Here is a 23,841-nt window from a genome sequence, read left to right as displayed (position 1 = left end):
CATTAATGCGAGTATTTATGCACAACTCATGCTAGAAGCCGACGGAAACTTACATAAGTACAACTTTTGAGCAGATTCCGGTGCATTTCTTGGAGTAACATACGAACTTGCATGTGTTGATGTTTTATATGACAAGAATGGAAAAGGGAATAAACCGATGGTTGGAGTCATGGATAAGATCGGATATCCCCTTCATCCCCGATGATGAGCGAAGGGATAGCATCGCCAGTGTCCGCAGTACCCTCACAGAGGTAGGTCATCGTTATTAGATATAGAAACTCGTGCCCCTTTATCTTGCCAGGATCCGCTGACAGTGGGTTCGAGTTTCTTTTTCCCTTATCTTATGATACTAGGTGTTCTAGCACAATATCAATCTTCCTTGACATCACCAAATTGTATATGTGTACGCACTGACCCGTCTTGGACTTTAATCACTCGAGATATATATGAAAAGGTTTTTGAGTAATCTTGCTCATTTTAATGTACACTGTATAATAGCAATAATTTAGTGAAAGACAGTGAAACATATATTATCTCAGAAAGACTTCATGTTGTCGGTGTTGTGCAAAGTTGATGTCCTCTGTTTACAATATATTCTTTCAGATTTATAATCATTTCTATCAATATTGTCAAACGTACCTTCCTTCAATTTTCGATTCTCTTACCATCATATTTTAAGAAATCAAGCTTCTAAAGTTTTATATAGATGGCGGGCGCCATCCTACTCGATTTTCATCATCTTCTTCATAAGATAATAAGTATCCTGAATCCATTTAAACATGTTTCCTTTTGGATATAACGGGTTTTTTTCTTTTATCGCTGGGGACGGTTGGGTAGCCTAGTGGTTAAAGCGTTCGTTCGTCAAGCCGAGACACAAGTTCTATGCCCACATGGATACAATGGGTAAAGCCTTCTGGTGTCCGCCGCCGTGAAATTGCTGGAATATTGCTAAAAGCGGCGTAAAACTAAATTCATTCACTAACTCTTTTATCACTATCACAGTTCACATGTACAACATCACACAGATTTTCTCTTTTGATGTGTGTTGATTGCTGGGACGACTATATTTAGCAGTGTGTCGTGGAACCGGAATCAAATGAAGTCAATTATCAATAGGTCAAGGCTATTTATCTAAGAGAGAGGAAATCTCGTAAACCATGAATAATTAAACCAAACAAGGTTATGAAAAATACTATATTGGTAATTCGAAGACGAGTTTATACGTTGCTCTACGTAACCCAGCAGGTGGAAATGTACTGAGAACCAAATTGACACTATTCTTTATTAACAACTGGAACCTACGTGTCTGATATTTGTTATCACACCAAGTTTTGTTTTCCGATGTCTGTATTGCAGTTGGCAGGTCAAGGGAACCTCGAGGAATTTGAACTCGTCTACAGGAGAGACCCTTCACAGTTGAATGTCAAGGACGCCAAGGGGAAAGCACCTGTTCACTATGCATCTGCTAGAGGGCGCACAAACATTCTGCAGTCAATAGTGAAACATGGTGGAGGTAATGTGTACATTGTAGATTAATAGTCTCTGAATACGTGTAATTTTGATAATCTCATTACACTGGAAAGGAGCCCCGTTTAGATTCAGAATTTCTTGAACCTGAGGAAACCTGGTTTCGTTTAAGGTAGAAGGTAGAAACAGACTATGTCTCTAGCAATGACAAGCTCGACGAATGGCTCGCAGCTGTTGTCACCTTATAACTAACTTTCACGACTTTCAATTTCACCAAGAATTTCCATAAAATATATTTCAATAGTTTTCTGAAACAAAGTTGTACCTTTCCTCATGCTCATAATATTAAACTGTCGTGGAACACTTTCTTGTTAATAATGTGGCTTCCGACAAGGTACAAGTGTCTGTAAAACAATGTGTTATCTGCATGATGCCACATTCCGTTCCCAGACTTGAATCTGAAGGATCACCATGGAAACACCCCCTTACATTACGCCGTCGAGGCGTCACAGGTGGAAGGCATCGAGTTTTTGTTGGACGCTGGGGCTGACAGCAACATCCTCAACGACAAAAACATGGCCGCCTTGCACGTAGCAGCTGATGGAGGGTATCTCAAGTCTCTCAAGGTAACATATCTAGGCCTACAATGACATAATTCCTTAATACAACAATCTCAGAGTATGCTGCGACTTCAGTCCGTATACACCCCAGACAGTTTCTGATATTTCTGAGTCATTTACCTTTTTAACTACATCCCCTACCATGTAGATCGCACTCCTGTTGGTTAAACGTTTTGTGGTGTAGCCAGGTGGTGAAACTGCTGGTTCGGCAGGACAATGGCAGATTCGATTTCCTACTTGGGTATAATGTGTTAAGGGTCCTGTTGCATCTTGGTGAGATATTGTTGGGATACTGCTGAAGACGAGAATACATTCTTACTACTTCAGCTGAGCGATGTCTTCCAGGAATCAGTGTGTAACGTCCAAATTAAGTTCACCTCTACGTAATGGCTATAACAGTTTCAACAGGAATTTACATGTAACTTTTCTGTCATTACTGCCACTGTTCAACATCGTACTTTGATTAATACTAACGTCATTTAAAGTATATCTTGTATCACGTTATCAACGTTGTTGCAATTCATGAAGGCGCTGGTGAAGCACAAGGATGTCAACGTGAACCTACGGGGGGAGATGGGAGGGACGCCGCTCCACTTCTGTGCCAATATGAACACCGGGGAATGTGCCCGGCTACTGGTGAGAAACGCGTTTATCTCTAAGGCTTCAGGTTGGAGGAGTGTGTGAGCTTAGTTTTACGCCACACTCAGCAATATTCGGGCCATATGGCGGTGGTCGGAGCCATGCAATCCACCCGATCCCTTTTGTCGCCATTACTAAAGATCAGTTCTTCACGGATCGTTTCAGGTTGAACATGAAGGAATGACTACTTATAAAAGAAATACTGTTACAATAGGTACAACTAGTAATAGTAGTAGCATAGTAGTAGGGGTACCGGTGATAGTAGCAGTTGTGCTTAACCGTGCCTACGATTCTGTCATGCTGCACAACACAACACAGGAGACATACAAACACATAAAGAGACACATATTTGAAACCCAAATGTAATGAGGTTCAACTCTGTATCTGTCCCTCATTAGCTGGAGGCTGGTGCTCTTCCCAACATGAAGTGTGACAATGGCTTTTATCCCATCCACGCTGCTGCTAAGTCGGCGTCCGCAGACACTCTCAGCGTCCTCATCCAGACCGGTGAGTCCCTCACTCCATCAACTAAGACAGCTTCAATTATTATGTTATCCCTTGATTCATCCTTACACGTTCCCAACATTGCTATGCACGTTATCATACACACGACATTTCTGTTTAGCTACCTTTGTAATTACAACCCTACCGTCAATCATTGAGGAAGGCTTCTTGAAACGTACACCTCTCCTGCACTGATAAACGGATATATTGACAATCGATGGTGTTATTAATACAAACATTCTCTTCAGTGGTCAATACGTAAATAATGAAATGTCAACCTATCACATTATTATTCCAGCTATCAAGCGAGGTTACAACCGAGATGAGATATTGTCCTTCCTAGACAAAGAGAATAACACGCCACTCCACTCCGCTGTTCACAGCGGTAATTTGAAGGTAGTCGAAGACCCTTTAGCATTAAGGTCTAAAACAAATCGTGTCTGTTATCATAATAGCTGTAGGCAGTTTTGCTGTCAATATGTAGTAGAACTGTAAGAATTTCTAAACTCATTTGTAACATTATGTTTATACGTTCTTTACACATATTATTTCCTTCATGTGTTGTTGTGTTGTAGCCATACAAATGAGTGTATGAATTTCCCATAACATACCAGAGAAGAATAAGGTAATTCAAATGCATGTAACTGTCATTGTGTGCTTAACACGCATGGAAACCGATGGTTACATCGAACTTAAGGTACCGCTAATCCCAGTATGAAATAACGTACCGTAGTTCAAAAAACGTACTTTGTCTAAAATATACAGAAGATAGCTTAGATCACAGCCCTTCGTTATATCCATCACTTCGTTATAAGCGTAGTTCGCTGTGTAATAGGTGAGCTGGAACATCGCTCTTTGGAGTTATGGCGTGCAAACATCGAGAGTCATAATTAATTACTCAAATTAATGACTCCGTGCTTAGTATACATCAATCTTACACACATACCCCACTTTGCGACTTTAATGAGCAGGTTTGAATCCCCAGCTGATATGTTTTCACTGAAGTCGAAAACGATAGGTCTGAATGACTTCGGGTTTATTTACACACGCCGAAATATAAGCGAAATATTTGTATTAATTACAAAGCATCGTTGAAACGCAACTCACATAATGGTGAAGACGACGGCCTTTGCTTCATCTCTTAGTTTATATGTTAGTGAAGAGATAAGTGTGGCTGCATCATCCCATCCATACATAATAAAGTTAGCCCTTATCACTGTTATCTTTCGCTTCCTGTATGTAGAGACAATGATAGAAGAACATGTTTTCCAGTGATCACGTTGAATAGTTTGTCTAAAGATACGTGATGTCTGGGAGTTTCGTGGACGCAGCCAAGTCGTCCTGTTCCGAACATTCCATGCTAAGAGAACATGAATTAGGCCCCATCATTACTTATATAACCAATTACCTACATGACGTATTGAAGCATGTTTCCTTGTATATCTGCAGGTTGTTGAAGTGTGTTTGAGTGCGGGCTCTTCAGTTGCAGTACAACATCAGGTATCTATAGCAACATTGACATTTACGAATTTTTTGGATGATTATTACTTTTATCTTTAATTCATGTATCATTTGCTTACTTGTTTGTTTATCTTTATATTTGATTGACTGTCCGACTGACTACTTGTTGAAAGGACCAGCATGGATGGTGTGCAGGCCTTTGGTTAACAGCCTGCTTCACAAATATTCTAGTAAAATGTAGTGACCTTTAAATAATCCATTCTGCAATTACAACGTACGTTTTCTCGTATATTTACACATTTATCATTATAAAAGTACATATACATTACTCCAGGATTGAATGAAATCTGCCCGAAACGCCACTTCATAACTGACTCGTTTTTGCCTGCGCTTTTTTTAAATGAATTTGCGGTGAAATTATTTCATTGTGTACCTTAACGAATAAAAAAGGTGCCATTAGCATGTTTTAGCATATTTAACACAGCTATGCATCATTCGTTCACCGCCATTATGTAATGTTATGGCACGGTATTGATGTTTTACTCCCTGGAAACGTTTTAGTAAACAACACAATCTGTTTCAAATGTCGATAATGTTTATGCTCTGTGGTCCTGTGTTTAAAAAGAGAAAAGCATTTGTTAATGACATGCAGGATAAGGATGTTTGGATTTAGTGTGTTTGCATGTCAATACCGCTCGAAGCGAAAACATGTTCCTAACATCAGACACTGAATGTTGGGGGTCAAATTTGTGCACAATCTTCAACGTCAGAGTGTGGTTAGTGTCTTTTCGAGAACGATTACAAATATTACAAAACCAGTGTGGTGGGGGATTAAGCGGCTTTGCAAGAGGTACCACGTTACCAACCTACATACAACACCATACCTTGGTGAATAAACGTGAATATATAATATAGGCATACAATGATGTTTGATATCTAATATAGCCATACAATGATGTTTGATATGTAATATAGCCATACAATGATGTTTGATATCTAATATAGCCATACAATGATGTTTGATATGTAATATAGCCATACAATGATGTTTGACTCTCGTCCATATTGGGCACCTGTTCCAGCGTTTACAGATGAAACTTACGATAGCGTTGTTGTTTCTTTGAACTTGAGATTATTCCATTTAGTTTGACTGAAGTATCGATGATAAATGTGTACACTGGATGGCTAGTTGCGAGTATGCCACGAAATGATATGTGGCACACGCTTTATAGGCACAACGTGGAATTTGAACAGTCTAAAATTCTTTGGTTCTGTCAGCTCAAGAGAAACTGGTCTTGGGTTATGTCCAGTATTATTAATGTAACCCTTGGCAGGTTTAAGATATTAGAACGTGCTCAGTAGTATTTCCAATTTCCGTTCACATATAACGTCACAAAATATTTGTAAAAACTCTGTCCGCTTCCCCCATGTTAATAGAAATGACGGGAAACGGCACGCACAATTCATCTCTCCTTGAAGACATCATAGTTTGATATATGGTCATTTTATATCAAGGTATCGGGTAAAGAATTCCAAGCAAAACCATCCTGTACAAATATGGTCAATATCTGTGAGAAGACTCATAGCAGAGCCAAACCCCGTTTTCGCATTATCGATGCCAATGAATAACTCGATACTATGTTTACACAATCATGCATGGTATCGGTCATTGAAGAACTTTTGTTTAGAGTTTACTTGATTATCTAATCGTCTTGTAAGCAAGCTTGAAGAAAAATATAGACTAAAATTCATGCAACCGCGGGTATATGGGCATATATGACGGTGTCGTTCTCATTGTTAAAAATACACGTTACAATCCTTGTATGTATTCAGTGTCTCCCTCTTGCTTGTTGCCAGGATGACGGATCAACCCCGGTCCACTTCGCCTGCTCCCAGGGGAACCTACCTATGGTATACCTCATGGACGACATGCAGCCTGACAACTTCTTGGAAGCCCTCAGTGTCCGCGACATCGACGACATGACGCCTCTTCACAGAGCCGCCATCTTTAATCACTTCGCTGTTGTAGAATTTCTCATAGAGAAGGTAACAAAACATAATACTTGTACTTCTCTGAAGAAGCTGAACAAATAAAAATTCATTTTGGATATTTATATAAGCATCCCCTTTTTCAACAGGGCGCTGATATGAATGCCAAGGACACTCAGGCTAAGACTCCTCTCCTATTGGCTGCTTCAAAAGGAGGCTGGGAGACAGTCACGTGTCTCCTTGGCAACAAAGCAGACATGCATGTGATGGATCATCAAAACAGAAACTTTTTACATCTTGCAATCAGGTTCGGTGGGAAAATAAACGACCTTGGTTGTAATGTGTTGCAGGTAACTGGGACAAAGGGCAAGACTGCTTTATTTATTGTTAGTTAATTTGCAAATCTTTGACCCTTTGGTCGCGTCTTACCAATTTCAATGTACACTGATAAGAGGCGGTGCATGAAGTTCAGCTTGTAGGGGATAAAACAAGTATTTTCCACTTTATGTCAGTATCGAAGGTATATCAGTTGCCTGGTACTTGGAACCCTACTTAGGATCGGAACAGCAAAGACGCGACACACACGTAATACCCTTTTTCAGATGTTAATGCTATTTTGCTAGTGGTATGAGAAGCTATACATGTCACAAGTTAACGCTTGAATGAGTCTCCTGTCCGGATGTCACGCAGCCTGATAACTTACATGACAGAATGACATCCACGTTGATCATCTCCCGTTGAGAAAACTGCAGCTGTGAACTTAATGGTTTCCCCATTTCCGCGTTATGCAAACCGCAAACAATGTTCTGAGTGGATAAATATTGCAGGGAATGCGTGATTATCTGAACGAGAAGGATGACTTTGGGTGCACACCTCTTCATTATGCGTCCAAGGAGGGGCACCTGCTGGCCATAGACGACCTCCTCAAGATGGGAGCCGTCATCAGCCCCAAGAATAATGAAAAACGGTCACCGTTCCATTTCGCTGCAAGGTTTGTTTCACAAATACTGTCACGATGGGGATGTGTTCATTTAACATTGATGAGTGCGACTGGTTGGCTGGTTGTTTTTTAAACGCCGCATTCAGCAAAATTCCTGCTATATGGCAGCGGTTTGCAAATAATCGAGTCTGAACCAGACCATACACTGATCAACAGCATTGATCTGCGCAATTTGTATACTCTGATACGTGTCATGGGACTGATGTGAACGAGGGTAAGGAGTTAAGGTACGGTACTAAGACGACAAAATGCGCGTCTGACGTGGGACACAAATGTCCTTGTTTGTTAAAGTCGCTGCTGTGTTTCACTGTAGGAACGGGCGATTGAGCACGTGTCGGCGCCTACTGGACAGTGACCAAGGAGCAAGCATCATCAACGAGTCGGACATCCATGGCCAGACTGGGCTGCACATGGCGGCTGAGAGAGGACATACGAAAGTCGTCAAACTGCTACTACAGAAGGGAGCGATGGCTGGAAGGTGACATACCCTCGGATAAAATGAAAAATTGTTTGATGAGACTAGCTCAATAATATCAAATACATGTGCCACTAGAGATTGTGTTTTCTATGTGTGAACTGACAGTGAGTAGGGCTTCGCTCCATACTTACAGATACATGTATTAGCAAAAACGAATCTAAGAACGAATCTATTTTTCCACTATGCTTTATTGGTCACCATTTGAAGACCAAAGTTCAAAGATCGGAATGAACTGACCTGTTAAACATATAACAGATCCCTCAACTTATGGCGAGTTTCAAACACTTTCAAAGACACGCATAAGTGTGTGTGTGCGTGCGTGCGTGTGTGCGTGCGTGCGCGTGTGTGTGTGTGTAATGAGTCGCACAACTTGATCCAGGAACTTATATACTGGACAAAATATGTTAGGGATATAGGTATTCATATTTTATCAGTGTGTCAATTGAGTAAACAGATCATTATTCCATCTTTCAAACTTTGCATATATCCATAACTACTTTTTCCAGTATGTAATTGGTTATTCCCACACAGTAGTGTTTCTATCTCAATATGATATTGCCATGGTGTTCTCTCAGGGACTTTGACGGGAACTCTGCGCTCCACCTGGCGGCGTCCAGCGGCTACACGCACTGCATGCGGCTACTGCTTGGGGTATACCCCCATCTGCTGGACTTCAGCAACAACGATGATGTGAGTGATGCGCACAGGTCTACATTAGACCCCATTATCTCGAAATCTAAGTGGAATTTCTGTTCGAAACTATTTAGAATATTATGGAAACAAGTAATAAATTTCCTTGTCTTAGAAAGTTGAATGGCTCGATAACAAACATCAGTTTCAATCAGGAGCATTTGGGACTCTTTCCTTAAAACGCCTTAGACTGTTTTAGTTTCTAAGTCACATGGGGCGCTGTACAAATATTGTATATTATTTACTATTATTAAACATGTTAACATATTGTGACAAGAGGATGGTTGCCTGAACTAAATTGAGAAACGAGTGGGCCAATTTTGAGTTATCATTGTTTGATTGTGTCATATTCTATGTTAAACAGTTATTGACACATGGCCAGGCTAACCGGGCATCGACGGTGTACTAATCAATAAACAGCGATAAGGATGACACACTGAATCAGCTTGGTTCAATACCACTGTCAAAATCACGAAAGAATTCCAATAACCCACGGTGACCACCTTGTATTGCTTATAGACAGCGATTATTGTGTGGTTGTTTTCCATGTAAATTTCCGTGTTTTTTGTTGTTGTTTTTTTTCTTTTCGTTTGTTTGTTTGTTTTTTGTTTGTTTGTTTTTTTGTTTGTTTTCTTTTAAACTTATTTAAACTTATTTTACCTTTATCAAGATGTTGTTCTGCGAAGTAGTGACAAACGGTACTTTCAGTTTTTGAGACTATGTTTGAGGTAGTGAAATTTGCGAAAAAACTTAAGGTTGTTTCGAGAGGGTCCTTTTCATTTATCATAAGATGAGATGGGTTATACAGGACACACCGCTCCACCTGTCCGCCCTTCACGGCCACACCAGCGCCGTCACTCTCCTCATGTCTATGGGGGCTAGTTTTACACAGAATGTAGACGGTAGGACGTTCTTCGACAACGCCATCCAACATGCCAGCGCTGACGTCGCCATGGGGATTGTCATCCATGAAAGGTCTGTGACAACCACATGCATATACAGTGACACCCTGATAGCCAAAAAATCGATGCCGGCCTGTGTTAAAGTATATGGTAGTTTAAAGACCCACACGCCGCTTTGTTGACTGAGGCCTATGTGACTATGGTGACGCTGGGAATGCCTTCCTATATACAAAAGAATAATAAATGAATGAATGAATGAATGAATGAATGAATGAATGAATAGGTATCTCACAAAATATTTCTTGGATTTATTGAATGAACATGAGACAATTTGTAAATTCTTTCTTATCTGCCTATATCTGTGGCTACTTTTACTTCACGTTTAGCAGTGAAGAGTAACGGGTGCCCAGTCGTCTCGTAGATACGCCTGACACTCGTGACTATGGTTCGTTGCCGTTGTGTTGAGAGGTTTGCTAGTACTAGACTTCAACTTCATCCTTGCATCGCTTTGCTCTCACCTCCAACGTTAAGACGTCACGCTGGAACATTGTTCAATGTTAAACCCAAAATTACTCAGGTATAAATGTAACACGATTTCATTACATCCATCGTATTTCCCTGTTGTCAGTTCAAACAATTTCAGGTGAACTAATTGCAGGACACGGGTTTATGCATTATGTGGCCATATTTCATTCTATTTTGAAATGCAAGCAAATTCAAAGAGCCCATCTATCGAATCACACAAATGAACAGGAAGTCACGTGACTCTGACTGGTATTTGCCAACGTGACTTTGCCTACGAAAGCTAGATCACTCACGCTGTGCAGGGCGTGGTGGTAGTAACCGGACTGTATGATGTCCCGTACTGAGGGACTGTCTTCATCAATTTCATGTATGTTTCAAAGGATTCAACAATAATTTGTAGGAAGTAGAACTCAAGGTCGAGGAAGTAAGACATAACCAGTCTTTTGCCAAAATTGATAAACATTTCAGAGGTTGTGATATTCTTTATACGGAAGAAGGAAGTAGGCATTACGATTATATCATTGAGATAAAAACGCTTGTTTTGTCATTTTCATGTATATATCAAAGGATATAACAACTTTGTCTTTGAAGTAGAAATATTATTCTGTAAAGAAACAAACCAATTGTTTTATCAGTTTCACAAAGTATAATTGGCGGATCCCTATTGTCCCGAAAGGGTATTAAATGACCATTGAAGCTCTCTTAAAACCGAGTGAACTAGACCCTCCACCCCCTGAAATATCTGCATCTTCCCCTTTCCCAAAAAGCTGTATCCACCCTTGAAGACAGAACAGTCTTTCACCTTCTTATCATTTTAGAGGCGGTGGGGTAGCCTAGTGGTTAAAGCGTTCGCTTCGATTCCCGTGGGAACAGAGACATGTATCGGTGCAATGTCATGAGCTAACTAAGTATTATTCCAAAATCCCGACATGTATCTCGTTGTTGTTGAACTGTTTACTTCGTTAGCCGCATTGTTTCCTAACACCGATACCATGCGACCGTTGCAGGTGGCAGGAAGCGATGGATCTGACGTCACCCCTGTATGGGTGTCCAACAGAAACATGTATCGGTGCAATGTCATGAGCTAACTAAGTATTATTCTAAAATCCCGACATGTATCTCGTTATTGTTAAACTGTTTACTTCGGTTTCCGTATTGTTTCTAACACCGATACCATGCGACCTTTGCAGGTGGCAGGAAGCGATGGATCTGACGTCACCCCTGTATGGGTGTCCAATGGTGGGACTCATACGACAGCTGCCCGAAGTCTGCATGGTGGGTGAATATATAATGTATCACATGCACACACATATATGTCAGTAATCAGACTCACATATATGAGCAAATATTACAACTACATGATAAATAAATGGTTTATTTCACCGCAAAAAACATACTCAATCTGATGACGACATGATTTGGATGATGCTATCTGGGAGAAGGTAGTGAGTTATTTCCCTTAGTTGAAGCTGGACCGAAAGCCGACATTCCAACGAAATGTCAGCGTGACATGGAAATCGGTAATAGGGCGAAAGGAGCAGATAATGACCGTCATTTATACATGTGGCACATTTCCTTTGTAGAGTGTTAAAACTAAAAAACCCGAAACTTGGAAATAAATGTTCATAAATTGGACTTGTGCAGGTTGGCGAGATTATATTTGATGAGACGCCAGTAATAACAGGTAATAACTTCTGAAGCTTGTAAATGTTATTAGCATCCTTAAAGAAGCTGTAAATACTGACTTATGTGTTTATATTAGTCGTATCTCATGTGGTCGTTGTTTATCTGTAAGGACCCCCCTACGTTTTACTCTCCAGGAAGCGTTTTGGTGTAAAGTAAACGGACCCTCTCTTCGTTTCGTTCATATTATGCAACAGAAGAGCGATAATTTGTGATAAATCTCGGAGAGACACTCCAAACACCTGTGGTCAATTTGCACCGGATACGATGTTTATATATCCAATATATTTCTATGCAGGTTGTGTTAGAGCGCTGTCAGGCACTGTCAAGCCTGGACCCGAGGAGTAGGAACTATTTCGTGAGTGTCTGAGTAATATTTTTAAAGTCTGCTTCATTTAAAATCTGTTATAGTGAGTGAGTTTAGTTTTACGTCGCACTTAGCAATATTCCAGCTATATGGCGACGGTCTGTAAATAATCGAGTCTGGACCAGACAATCCAGTGATCAACAACATGAGCATCGATCTGCGCAATGGGGAACCGATGACATGTGTCAACCAAGTCAGCGAGCCTGACCACCCGATCCCGTTAGTCGCCTCTTACGACAAGCATAGTCACCTTAAAATCTGTTATAATGAAGATGAACAGTTTGTTATGGATAGACAACTTCTTCATTGAACGAATGCGGTGCTTCGGTGTACAAGCTAACACGGTTATCAAGCAAGTGATACTCAACATCATGCAGAAGGACAATGCATGGAGGAGGACTATTTGAGGATTCTTCATTTGAATGAGTGAGTGAGTATGGTCTCACACCGCTTTGAGCAATATTCCAGCAACATCACGGCGGGGGCTTTACACGTTGTACCCATGTGGGGAAGCGAACCAGGGTCTTAGGTCTAAAGTGGTTGATGTACTCTGTGATAACTAATAGTGACTATTTTAAATAGGCCTGCTGTGAATTACGTTTCTCATTACTCTTACACCATTGACACAGTTCAGAGATAAACATAGGAATCTACGGATATTTTAGTTGCCGTAAGACAGAAGGTGCATGCATATACACAAGTCAGTCTCTACGGGTGAGTGAGTGACTGGGTTTAGTTTTACGTCGATTTTAGCAATATTCCGGCAATATTCCAGCAATATTACGTCAGGGAATACAAGAAATGGGCTTCATACATTCGAACCCTAACGAACGCCTTAACCACTAGGCTACAGTCACTACGGCGATGGTCGCCACCCGTAGTGATGAATCCACCATTTGATTGTTTCATTATTTGATTGTGTTATCATTATAAAGCGGACCTTTACATCTACACTACACATTTTGACTAGTAATACTTTAAAGTAGCTTCTTTGAGTGGTGTGGTGAACACCAGGGAAAGTTACACTCACTCACGTGCTTGATACGTCGCTTATAATAAAGAAAAGCTATATACATATACCTTTCCCTGTTGTTCAATGCTTTATAACGTTAAAGTTTATAATTCTGTTTCCTTTGTATAGAGGGTCAGGTACACCACCTATACCAATGTAATTATGTTTACAGATAGACTTCAACTTCAAGTACCTGCGCTCTGCTATGAAGCCCCTCCTTGACAAGACCCAAGGTGGAGCCCCCCTCCAGCCAATGCCAGAACTAAACGTCAGTATCTCAGCCTGAGTCCCCTTGAATGGCGAATTTTCTGCGGCGAGGTTAACTACTTGTGCTCGTTACATGTAACCCGTTCCGTCTGTGGTCATCAGGGCATGCTGCATTTTTATAAACCAGTCAAATTATATTTCATGTGGGTATGGGTGGCCCAGTTGTGCTGTTCCCGTGAATCTCTGCGAGGAGTTACGTCCCTTGGGCACACCAGGGAACCTATGTTTATGGGTTGAAGCTGGATTGTTACAGATTATTGTTTCTATGGTTTTTCAGTTCGTCACTTCGGGTCTTCCTCTCTCATCTCCACCCTGCAACACATTCCCATAACAAACATTAGTACCGGTATGGCCTCTATTGGAAGTAAAACATTCATGCATATACCTTATTACTTATTATTATCTGATTAAACATTAGCTATCGTTGTGTCATAACACAGTTATTCTGTTGCTTCTTTATACAGATGATGGTAAAGACCGGCAGGGTCGAGTGTCTCTCCCACCCTGTGTGCGTCAACTTCCTCAGGATGAAGTGGTAGGGTCAAGATAACTGTGCTCGCGACACTAAAGTGTGTTTGCGATATATTCATTACGTATTCAACGTATTAAAGGAAAACATCCATCCATACCCACTGATAAAAATTCGGAAATTCCTCAATCCATTTTATCAATTTTGTAAATCCAATATCCCCTACTTTTTAATGGTGTATTATTAGTGTGCATTCAAATCATCAGCTTTATTGGTTGTAGAAATACTTCCCCTTGTTCCCATACACATATATTTTGGTCATGACTAGAACGCACTGGGTCGATTTCCGGTACCTTTCCAGATACAACTTCCCGTTGGCAGTTTTCTGCATTGTGTGTTGCAGGAACTACTATGGCCGATGGTACTGTTCCGTCTACCTCCTGATCTACCTCACCTTCCTCGCTTTTCTCACCACCTTCGTCGTGAGCCACGACTCCATGGACCACTTTGACGAGGGTAAAGTCGACAACGCAACCATCAAGGTTCTGCACGGCAACCATCTTGGCGGACACTATGTACGTTCAACAGTGACCTTAAACATAAGATCAATAATATTTCCTCTAGCTTCTGTTTTGATCTGAAGTTTAAGATTTTGTAAGACCAAAGCCATACCGTGTGGGTTAAGTCTCCGATTTCGGGAATATCATGACCATACAATTACAAAACCTACACAAGTACCCCAGGATGCATTTGGCCATCTTCATGTTGAAAGGTAGATTACACTCAGGGAGTTTTCTGTTTCATTAACAAAGAATCCGTAAACAATACTCCTGAATATACAATTGCAATGTCGTCCGACCCAAAATGCAAATGGACATTTCAGACTCCGGGGTTCATGGTGGAGGTAGTTTGTTCGCCCAACCTGATGGTTCAGTGCTCATTTCACTGACGAAAAATCTGTAACAGAATTTCTGAATAGCACTAGAGAATTGATGACATTATGTTTCTGCACTCCAGTTCTCTCCTGTATTCACCGTGTTACTATGGCTCATCGAGGTCTTTGCCGCTCTCAACATACTCAAGGAGATCTTCCAGATGATAACGGAGGTATTTACTGCTTACCATGGGTTCTTTGATGACAGCAAAACACAAAATATCTATTCTTTGGAACCAGCGTATTTATGTATGTTGCGACAGGCAACAGCAGGACAAGCAACAGCAGGAATTCTATAAGATTTGAGCGCATTAAGCACTTTTATATAGGGGAAGTCTGCACATCGTGTGACCCGTGAAGGTCCGTGGTAGAATCGGCCTTGAGCAACCCATGCTTGCCATAAAAGGCGACTATGCTTGTCGTAAGAGGCGATTAACGGGATCGGGTTTCAGGATCGCTGACTTTGTTGACGCATGTCATCCGTTCCCAATTGCGCAAATCGAGGTTCATGCTGTTGATCACTGGATTCTCTGGTACAGACTCGATTATTTACTGGATTATTAGCTGGAATATTGCTGAGTGCGGCGTAAAACTAAACTCACTCACTGTACATTATGCTTGAATAAAACGTGTGCACACGCTATTTATGCTGGTGTTTTGGGATCATCCAGAACGTGTTCAAGATTAGCAGGATCTTTCGGTAGCTTTGTACAGCATTACCACAGGGTCACGTCAGTTTCTGAAAGTGGTCAATGATCTTCTCACAGAGGTGGCGCTACTTCACAGACTGTCAGAACGTGTTGGAGTGGCTGCTCTACGTCCTCACACTTATCTTCGTGTCCCCATTCCTTGCTCACTACTCCACACACTGGCAGTGGGAAGTCGGGGCATTCGCAGTGTTCCTGGCGTGGTTCAACTGTCTTGTCTTCCTACAGAGGTACGTCCAGAATGCGTTCCCTGACCATGTGCCTTTGTGTTTCTCCATTAATGAGTAAAACTCCTCTGCTGAGGTGCAGTTGCCTTGTGGTCCTTAATTCTCTCGTTCTCTTTCTTCCTTGCCGACCCGTGAAGGTCCTGGGTAGAATAGGCCTTCAGCAACCCATGCTTGCCAGAAAAGGCGGTTATGCTTGCCGTAAGAGGCGGCTAACGAGATCGGGTGGTCGCAGGCTCGCTGACTTGGTTGACACATGCAATCGGTTCCCAGCAGATCGATGCTCATGTAGTTGATCACTGGATTGTCTGTCCTCCTACAGACCTTACAGACCTCCTCATATAACTGGAATATTGCTGAGTATGGCGTAAAACTAAACTCACTCAGTCCTCCGTGATTTTTTGTACAGTCTCTCTATGGTCGTGAAATTATTTGGGTGTTCGTTAGAGGGGAGTCTAGACTTCACGACGTGATTCGAAAGAACTTCATATTCCTTTTCTTGAAGTTACATCCTGGTGTTTGCCTATTAGGTAACTGCTAGCAGATTGCCCCAATGCATCATATAGTTATCCACACCATAAGACCACTTTTTGCTTACAATGAACATTTATCGTAATTGGAAATAGTTAAATCCTTTGCAAAGACGGCTCGCATGTGCTACCAGTGATACTGACTGGCATGAATAATGTATTGTCCACTAGGTTCGACTTCTTCGGGATCTACGTGGTGATGTTTGTGGAGATCCTCAAGACTCTTCTGCAGGTCATCGTTGTTTTCTCTATACTCGTCATCGCCTTCGGCCTCGCATTCTACATCCTCATGTCTCACGAGGTGTGTGAACGTCAACTTAATCGTGATCAATATCCATAACCGTGATCAATATTCATAGTCAATAGTTAACTATCCATAGTTAAAGAACGGCAGTGACATGATTATGATTTTCATAGTAAGGATATCTGATTCAAAGAAGGGTCTGTGACTTGTTCCAATGATTAATTTATAACCATGCGCATCAAAACACATGGCATAGACACACATTTAGAGTACATTTTATGTACATACTGGATCGAATCATGTAAATGCCCTGATGAAGAGCTTGACTCTGATAGAAACAGAGCATTTTAATTTTGTAACATCAAATTTAGATATAGAACAAATATGGTGAACTGGGCGTTTTATGCAGTTTGAAGATATAATGCAATGATTGGTTTCATTATAACGACCATGAAAATGTGATCATGACAATTCACGAGATTTTGTCCTTTCACAGAAGTCGCAGGCGTATTCGACCCCAGGGTTGGCGATGTTGCGGTCGGTGACGATGATGTTGGAGATGGAATATATGGACACCTACAACGAGCCGTACAACGACAACTCCGTTGTCACTCTTCACTACGCCCACGGCACGTTATTCTTCATGACAATCTTCGTTCTCTTCATGCCAATCATTCTCATGAACCTCCTGGTAAGAATATTGATTGTAAAAGAGTTAACCCCCTTTCGCCTCACATAACTAATACTGAGGTTTTGTGTTAAACGTTCATATAGGTTTATCTACTTACTGCGTCGTCAATAATTGAAGAGGTTTATGTTTATTATGATGTTTTTGTCGTCTATATTGTATATGTACACTTACACGTGCCTACAAGTATATGTAGTACAAAACGTTCAAAAATATAGAAGCACAAATAGTAACATAAATTCCATTGGAAGCACGTTTTACTGCACTTTTATTGCAAAATAGCGTTGGAAATTATAGAAATAAATCACTAAAAATCAGTGATGGCACTGAAAAAAGAGGGTGAATGTCTTGCCTGCCGGTTACACGCACAGACCTCAGAATTTGCGTTACAATGTAAATTAGTAGTGTGACATATCACACTCGTGCTTATTTATTTCCACACTGAGGTATTTGATATTAAATCGGTTTTGTCGATAATTATATTGACCAATAATTATTTATATGAATGAATGAGTGAGTTTAGTTTTTCGCCGCACTCAGCAATATTCCAGCTACATGGCGGCGGTCTGATAGATAATCGAGTCTGTACCAGACAATCCAGTGGCCAAAAACATGAACATCTGCGCAATTGGGAACCCATGTGTCAACCAAGTCAGCAAGACTGACCACCCGATCCCATTAGACGCCTCTTACGACAAGCATAACGGCATAAGTTTTTTGGCAAGCATGGGTTGCTGAAGGCCTATTCTACCCCGTGACCTTCACGGGTCAATTATGTTATACCAGGATTTAAACAATTTGAAAATGGTTATGTACCATAATATATCATCGTAGTCTGTAACTTAGTATTACTAATGTGATCAACCCAAGATATTTATTATATGCGTGCGTGCGTGCGTGCGTGCGTGCAAGAACTGGGAAATCTGGCCAGTGTTATTAGATATAAGACCTCATTCCGGTTTCATATTCATATACATATACAATAACACCGTGACAGCAAAGAGTGTGGTCAAATCTATATCAAGGGGAAATTAAAAGATAAAGTAGTGGTATCACTGCACCAACTGTAACTGGAATAACTGCAACTCATTTGTCTAAGTCCAGCAGCAACTACACCTACGCCAAATTAAACACAGTATACACATCAACATCCGCAGGGATGGCAAGCAAGAGGTACAATTTCATTTATGAAACCTCAAACCTGAGAACTAAAACGGCCCCGTAGTGTGAATGTCTTTACATTCCCACTAACCTACAGTTTGTGAAGATAATGACGGGAAATTACGAAAAAGCTGGCATAACACCGAAGGTTTTATTGTAATTGGAACCATCAAACAAGGTTGAGAACTAAAACGCCATGTTACTTTCCTCCACCTGTCGCAATAAACCTTCCGCTGTTATCTCCCTTTACTAATCTCGCACAAAGTGCTCAATGAATCTGGTTAAGGGGTAGTTGTGTCTTGCTTGTGTGACGATTTGTCTGTGCAGCCACTATGTTGTCTGGTGATGTTTCAGATCGGTCTGGCTGTAGGGGACATCCAGAGTGTATTGACCAATGCACGGTTGCAGAGACTGACACTGCAGGTAACACAACAGATATTTCACCCACGAAAGGGGGGAGTCGCTTGCATGAATGGCAGTGGTCGTTTATTACTATATGGATAACGAATTACATTTTGTTTGTTTTGTGCTGCCACTTTTTGATGGAAGATAAGACACCGAGTTCTCACAGCATGAATATTGCGTTTAACTATATGCAACACCTGCAACATTTGTGATGCCATCTTCTGTACCCCAGGTGAACCTCCACTCGGACATCGAGAGGAAGATGCCAAGAGAGCTTCTGGTGAAGCTGGACAAGGAAACCTACAGAGTGTACCCCAACAGACGGAGGACCTTCCTTCAGAACGTCAGTACTGCAATAAGTCCAAGGAATCTGTAATCAGCGTGTACGCTTCACCTTACACCGAGTGTGCACCTTACAATGTGCACCTGAAATTCACATGCCAACTGACAAATATATTTGACAATATAGTGATATTGGGATGGTGCATCAACAAGAACATTATATTGTGACAGATGATAATATCTGTCTGGTATCCGAGGGTCTAGTGATACGAGCTTTCCAATTGAATTGAATACATTTTTTCTTTCTCGTTTGAAACGCATTTTACACAACACACAGGGTTAATTCTCAAGGATTCACGTCACATTTGAATTCTTTACCATACCTTGATGATGCTCTTCGTTGTTCCATAACGTGTTGAGGCTATGGTTAGGGTTGTCAGGTCAGGGTTAAGTGTAGGTGAAACCACGACGTCGAGGGTTTACAAGAGATTGTGAACTCTGTGAGGAGGGAACATCCAGAGGACCCGAAGTCCCGATTCTCAGAGTGTACATTTCTCTTGTAAACTCGAGTAGGAGTGTTTTCTCCAACTTATCAACCGTTTTTGTATAAAATATCTTTTAAAGTAATATACAACGATCGATATCAGTAGGACCCAGTGCTTTATAAGAGGTCTCCATGTGCACACGGTATCGCGAGTCCGTGGATGTCACATGGCCGTAACCTGGCTGATTTTCATGACAAGCTCGTGCATTACACGTATTGCCCGCAGCACCCGTCTTGTGAGGAACACGTGGTTCATACAGACAACTCATATTTCACAGCTATCCTTCGTGGCCACGTGGGTAAACCCGCCCAGCTGGAGAGCAAAGGGTTGCAGGTTCGAAACCAGGTGTCGCCACAATATATTGGAAGTTTCCAATTATGTGATATTTCACGATGAGTTATAGCAAGACGAAATTATTTCAAAACCTTGGTTTAGAAATTATCAAAATGACATCCCGGGGACTTTCAATACACTTCGCTGATTATATAGTCTAACCATGTGATAGGCGAGCCAGGTTGATAAGCAGAGGTAATTGTTAGATACGGTTCGTTAGGTGTGTGGTTTCTTATGTTGGGGGTTATCTGTGGAAGGTCTCATGACCATGCTTGTGTCGCTGCAGATGTGGTCCAAGGTTATGTCCTACGACAACGAGTTTAACGTCATGGACGAGGGTCGAACCGCAGCGCACAACCAGTACGTCTACACGGAACTGAACAAACAGAAGAACAGGTACACTCATATTGGGGACATGGAGGCTTAGTTAGTTTTTGAGATAATGGTTTCGTTTGCTGGTCGCAAACCATTCATGAACTGAGAACTATTCTTAAAGCCACTTCCTGTAATAGGAATGGGTGTTTACTTGGTTTGCATGCTCAAGTTGCTTCAGGTGTGTACTCATGGCAATTGGCAATGCAGACATGATACTAAACGGGACATTTAGTTTCAGGGCTTTTCCTTTATATCTGTATCTGACTAATCTTATGCTTCAGGTGCAGACTATCTATCATGTCCAAGGGCCATTGAATAAAAGTTAAAGTTTACGCAATAAATTTTGGAATGCTAACTTTTTGCAAGTAATTGATATCAAGTACACTTCTTGATAAAATGTTGAGACCTTTGCAATAATTCAATCTGATATAAGATAACGAGGATGTAAATAATGCACAGAACGAAATTATTAATCTGTTCACAGATTGAAAGAGTTGTCGAACACGATGGAGCGGAACCATGACCTCCTCCGTCAGATCGCCCGGGGGATGGACATTCACTCGGAGGAAGATGCCAGGGATGAGGGCCTCGCACATGCGGACAGTCTCCAGTCACTGCTCTTCCCTGACGGCCAGGCCATGGAGTGGTCGTCCACGTCCCTCGGGAGGGTCATGCTGCAGCAGTCCATGGTGGTGGCCCGGTGGAAGCGGTTTGCTGGACGGGGGCGAGGGGGAGGAAGGCGGGGACGAGGGGGCAGGAGATGAGGTTAAGGTCGTGTACTGTAGGGTATTACTTTTTGGAACTATGTACATCATCCGTTCATTCGTAGTTGTTTACTTGGGTGTATACCGAATCGTGGTGTGACTGACAACCACAGGCATTTTACACTGTGTATAGAATATCATTTACAGTGTAATGAACTGCCGTGTGTCGAAACTACAGTTATCTCGAAGAAAAGGTTTGGTCACACGGTATTCCATATTTAGTCATCATTTTGTGGTCGTGTCGAACTCTAGGTATTTGTATTTGTGTGGGACCCTTCAACTTCGAAACGAATCTACGGGGTAGAATAGGCTTTCAGCAACCCATGCTTGCCATAAAAGGCGACTTGGTTGGCACATGTCATCAGTTTCGAATTGCGCAGATCGATGCTCATGCTGTTGATCACTGGATTGTCTGGTCCATACTCGATTATTTGCTGACCGCCGCCAGCTGGAATATTGCTGAGTGCGGCGTAAAACTAAACTCACTCACTCATCTTCGAAACAACGGTATTTTTCGTATTAATATGAGCCCTGATTTGTTTTCATAATTGACGTCTGGCAGAAAATCTGTTTATCTTTAATATTTAAAAAGCATTGTCCTGTAAACCTGATTCAAGTTTCGTCTGGTCTGCCTGTATGTAGCAAGGGACTGTATAGGAAGAATTGATCAAACCAGTCACACACTGTGATTACCTATCATGCTAGCACATTAAGACACAGACAGTGGCGTTCCCGCCATTCGCCACGTGCATACGCTTACTCTTTTTGACAATTTTTTGCACATGTATGTTATGGGTTTATTTTTTCAAAAGTAGTCTCCCTCTCTGTGAAGGTGAATAACCCCCATGCTACTTTGATGCCAACAAGGTTTCTAGCACTTCAGAATAGACACTTTTCATTTGTTTAAATTATGTTTACAAAGTAATCGGGACCTAGCATTGCCGCATTCAATATGTATTCACAATACAAGACTCAACAGTTGGCTTCAGCCGATGTAACTAGTACTAGTCCGCAGATTTTTCTATAGGCATATACCCAGAAGTAAATCAGCTGGTGCATAACATTTTGTGGCCAAATACATTAATGGCTTTTGCTGAAAGAGCATTTTTTGTCATTCCTTTAATATCTTTTAATATATTTGTTAGAATACTAAAATAATCAGTTTGATTTGAGTAGCTTCTCTATGTTACTGAAATATCTTTTATAAGTTTTAAATACACTTTTTTCAGGAAAACCATGTAGTGTCTTGTGGACTGAGGGTGGAGTCATTAGCGTATTGTTGTGCACGTTTCGTTCAGATGCCACATTGAGTCATATCCATAATAAGTGCGTATATCACCCTTATCCTAGGAAATGAGAACATGTCACTTCCTTACAACATTTGTAAGACGTGTCCATTAGGAAAACGGATTCTTACATGATTTTCAGTTGTGGGAATAGCATATACACAACACAAAACAAGCCTAAGAACTTTAAAAACAGTAAGGATGGGTATAGCGATTCCAATAAATTCCTTTTATATGAATATATGACGACAGTATCATATCCATTGTATACGTGTTGTATTTATATGTTATGGGTTTATTGCACTGGCTGTCTTCAGCTAGTATTGTTTAAATGTTCTAATGTGAATAGGTATAATGGTATCCTGCTGTGTATATCACACGTGCTAAATGAATAAATATATATTTACTATAACCCGTCTTTTTCGTTACAATATGTTACTAGTATATATTTGAATGTGAAAAGTGTCCATAGGTTTCCAATCCTTATTTCATAGCTTCAACAATCAACGGAGATAACACTCGAATCTTCTCCTTCCGGAAATGGAGTAAACGATCCATGGAGAAATCACTAGTCTTTGGGGGTGAGATAGACACAGTTGCAGGAACCAACAACTTGATTGATTGTTTTGGGCCTTTTCCGTAGCATATTTCCTCACTACAGAAAACAAACAGCCTGTTTTCATCCGTTATACCAGTACATGAACCTAACTAAAACTGATTCTAGCAATACTTTGACACTTTCATTCTGAAAATAAAACTTCCACATGATGGCCTACAAATAGCCATATGTAGGTTTCAGATGTGCGTTAGTGATCTTGAAAAGGGAGAGAACTCCGTGCACCATAGAGGCTTGAACTGCACTCCTTCCTCAAAAATTGCTTTAAAACAGGCAGTTTTCGCTGTTCGGAGAATTTCCATTAGCTTGTATATTTTGACAAACCTCATTGTTACGATTCTCATGTTACACATTACTCGTAATTATAACTAGACCGAGTATACAATCATGAGATGAACCGAGCAGAATGCGTGTCTCTTTGCCCCGATGGCGCGTTTCGGTGATCAGGGTTTACTTGGTCCTCAACTCCATATTCCATGCATTGGTAAATGCGATGTTGAAGATTATAACGTTATAAACCCGCTCGTTTTAACCGTAAAAGTGACAGTAATGTATCTGAGTGCCTGCGTGCGCGCGTGTGCGCATTGGTCTTAGACAACTGGTCATTGCCATGTTTCGAACGTGAAGTATGATAACAATTAGTATGACATATCACAATGTCTTGATGCCACCCT

At 41.1% G+C, this 23,841-nt stretch overlaps 1 protein-coding gene across 1 annotated transcript; it reads left to right on the top strand.

The window, feature by feature from the left end:
- The first annotated feature begins 1,341 nt into the window (after positions 1-1,341).
- LOC137291460 (transient receptor potential cation channel subfamily A member 1-like) lies at positions 1,342-22,961 on the top strand. The gene is made up of 25 exons (XM_067822810.1): positions 1,342-1,513; positions 1,918-2,093; positions 2,616-2,723; positions 3,125-3,233; positions 3,529-3,626; positions 4,680-4,730; positions 6,549-6,737; positions 6,830-7,030; positions 7,508-7,671; positions 7,994-8,158; positions 8,734-8,848; positions 9,657-9,823; positions 11,466-11,550; positions 12,257-12,316; positions 13,510-13,605; positions 14,069-14,139; positions 14,477-14,648; positions 15,091-15,180; positions 15,775-15,944; positions 16,640-16,769; positions 17,209-17,403; positions 18,916-18,984; positions 19,199-19,309; positions 20,413-20,522; positions 20,986-22,961. The coding sequence occupies exons 1-25, from the start codon at positions 1,342-1,344 to the stop codon at positions 21,263-21,265; spliced, it is 3,354 nt and encodes a 1,117-aa protein (XP_067678911.1). The 3' UTR covers positions 21,266-22,961.
- The last annotated feature ends 880 nt before the right edge of the window (positions 22,962-23,841 follow it).

The sequence above is a fragment of the Haliotis asinina genome, chromosome 7 (assembly GCF_037392515.1).
Source record: "Haliotis asinina isolate JCU_RB_2024 chromosome 7, JCU_Hal_asi_v2, whole genome shotgun sequence".
Lineage (NCBI taxonomy): Eukaryota > Metazoa > Mollusca > Gastropoda > Lepetellida > Haliotidae > Haliotis > Haliotis asinina.
The sequence above is the reverse complement of the archived record's forward strand: the minus strand, read 5'-3'. Positions and strand labels throughout refer to the sequence as shown.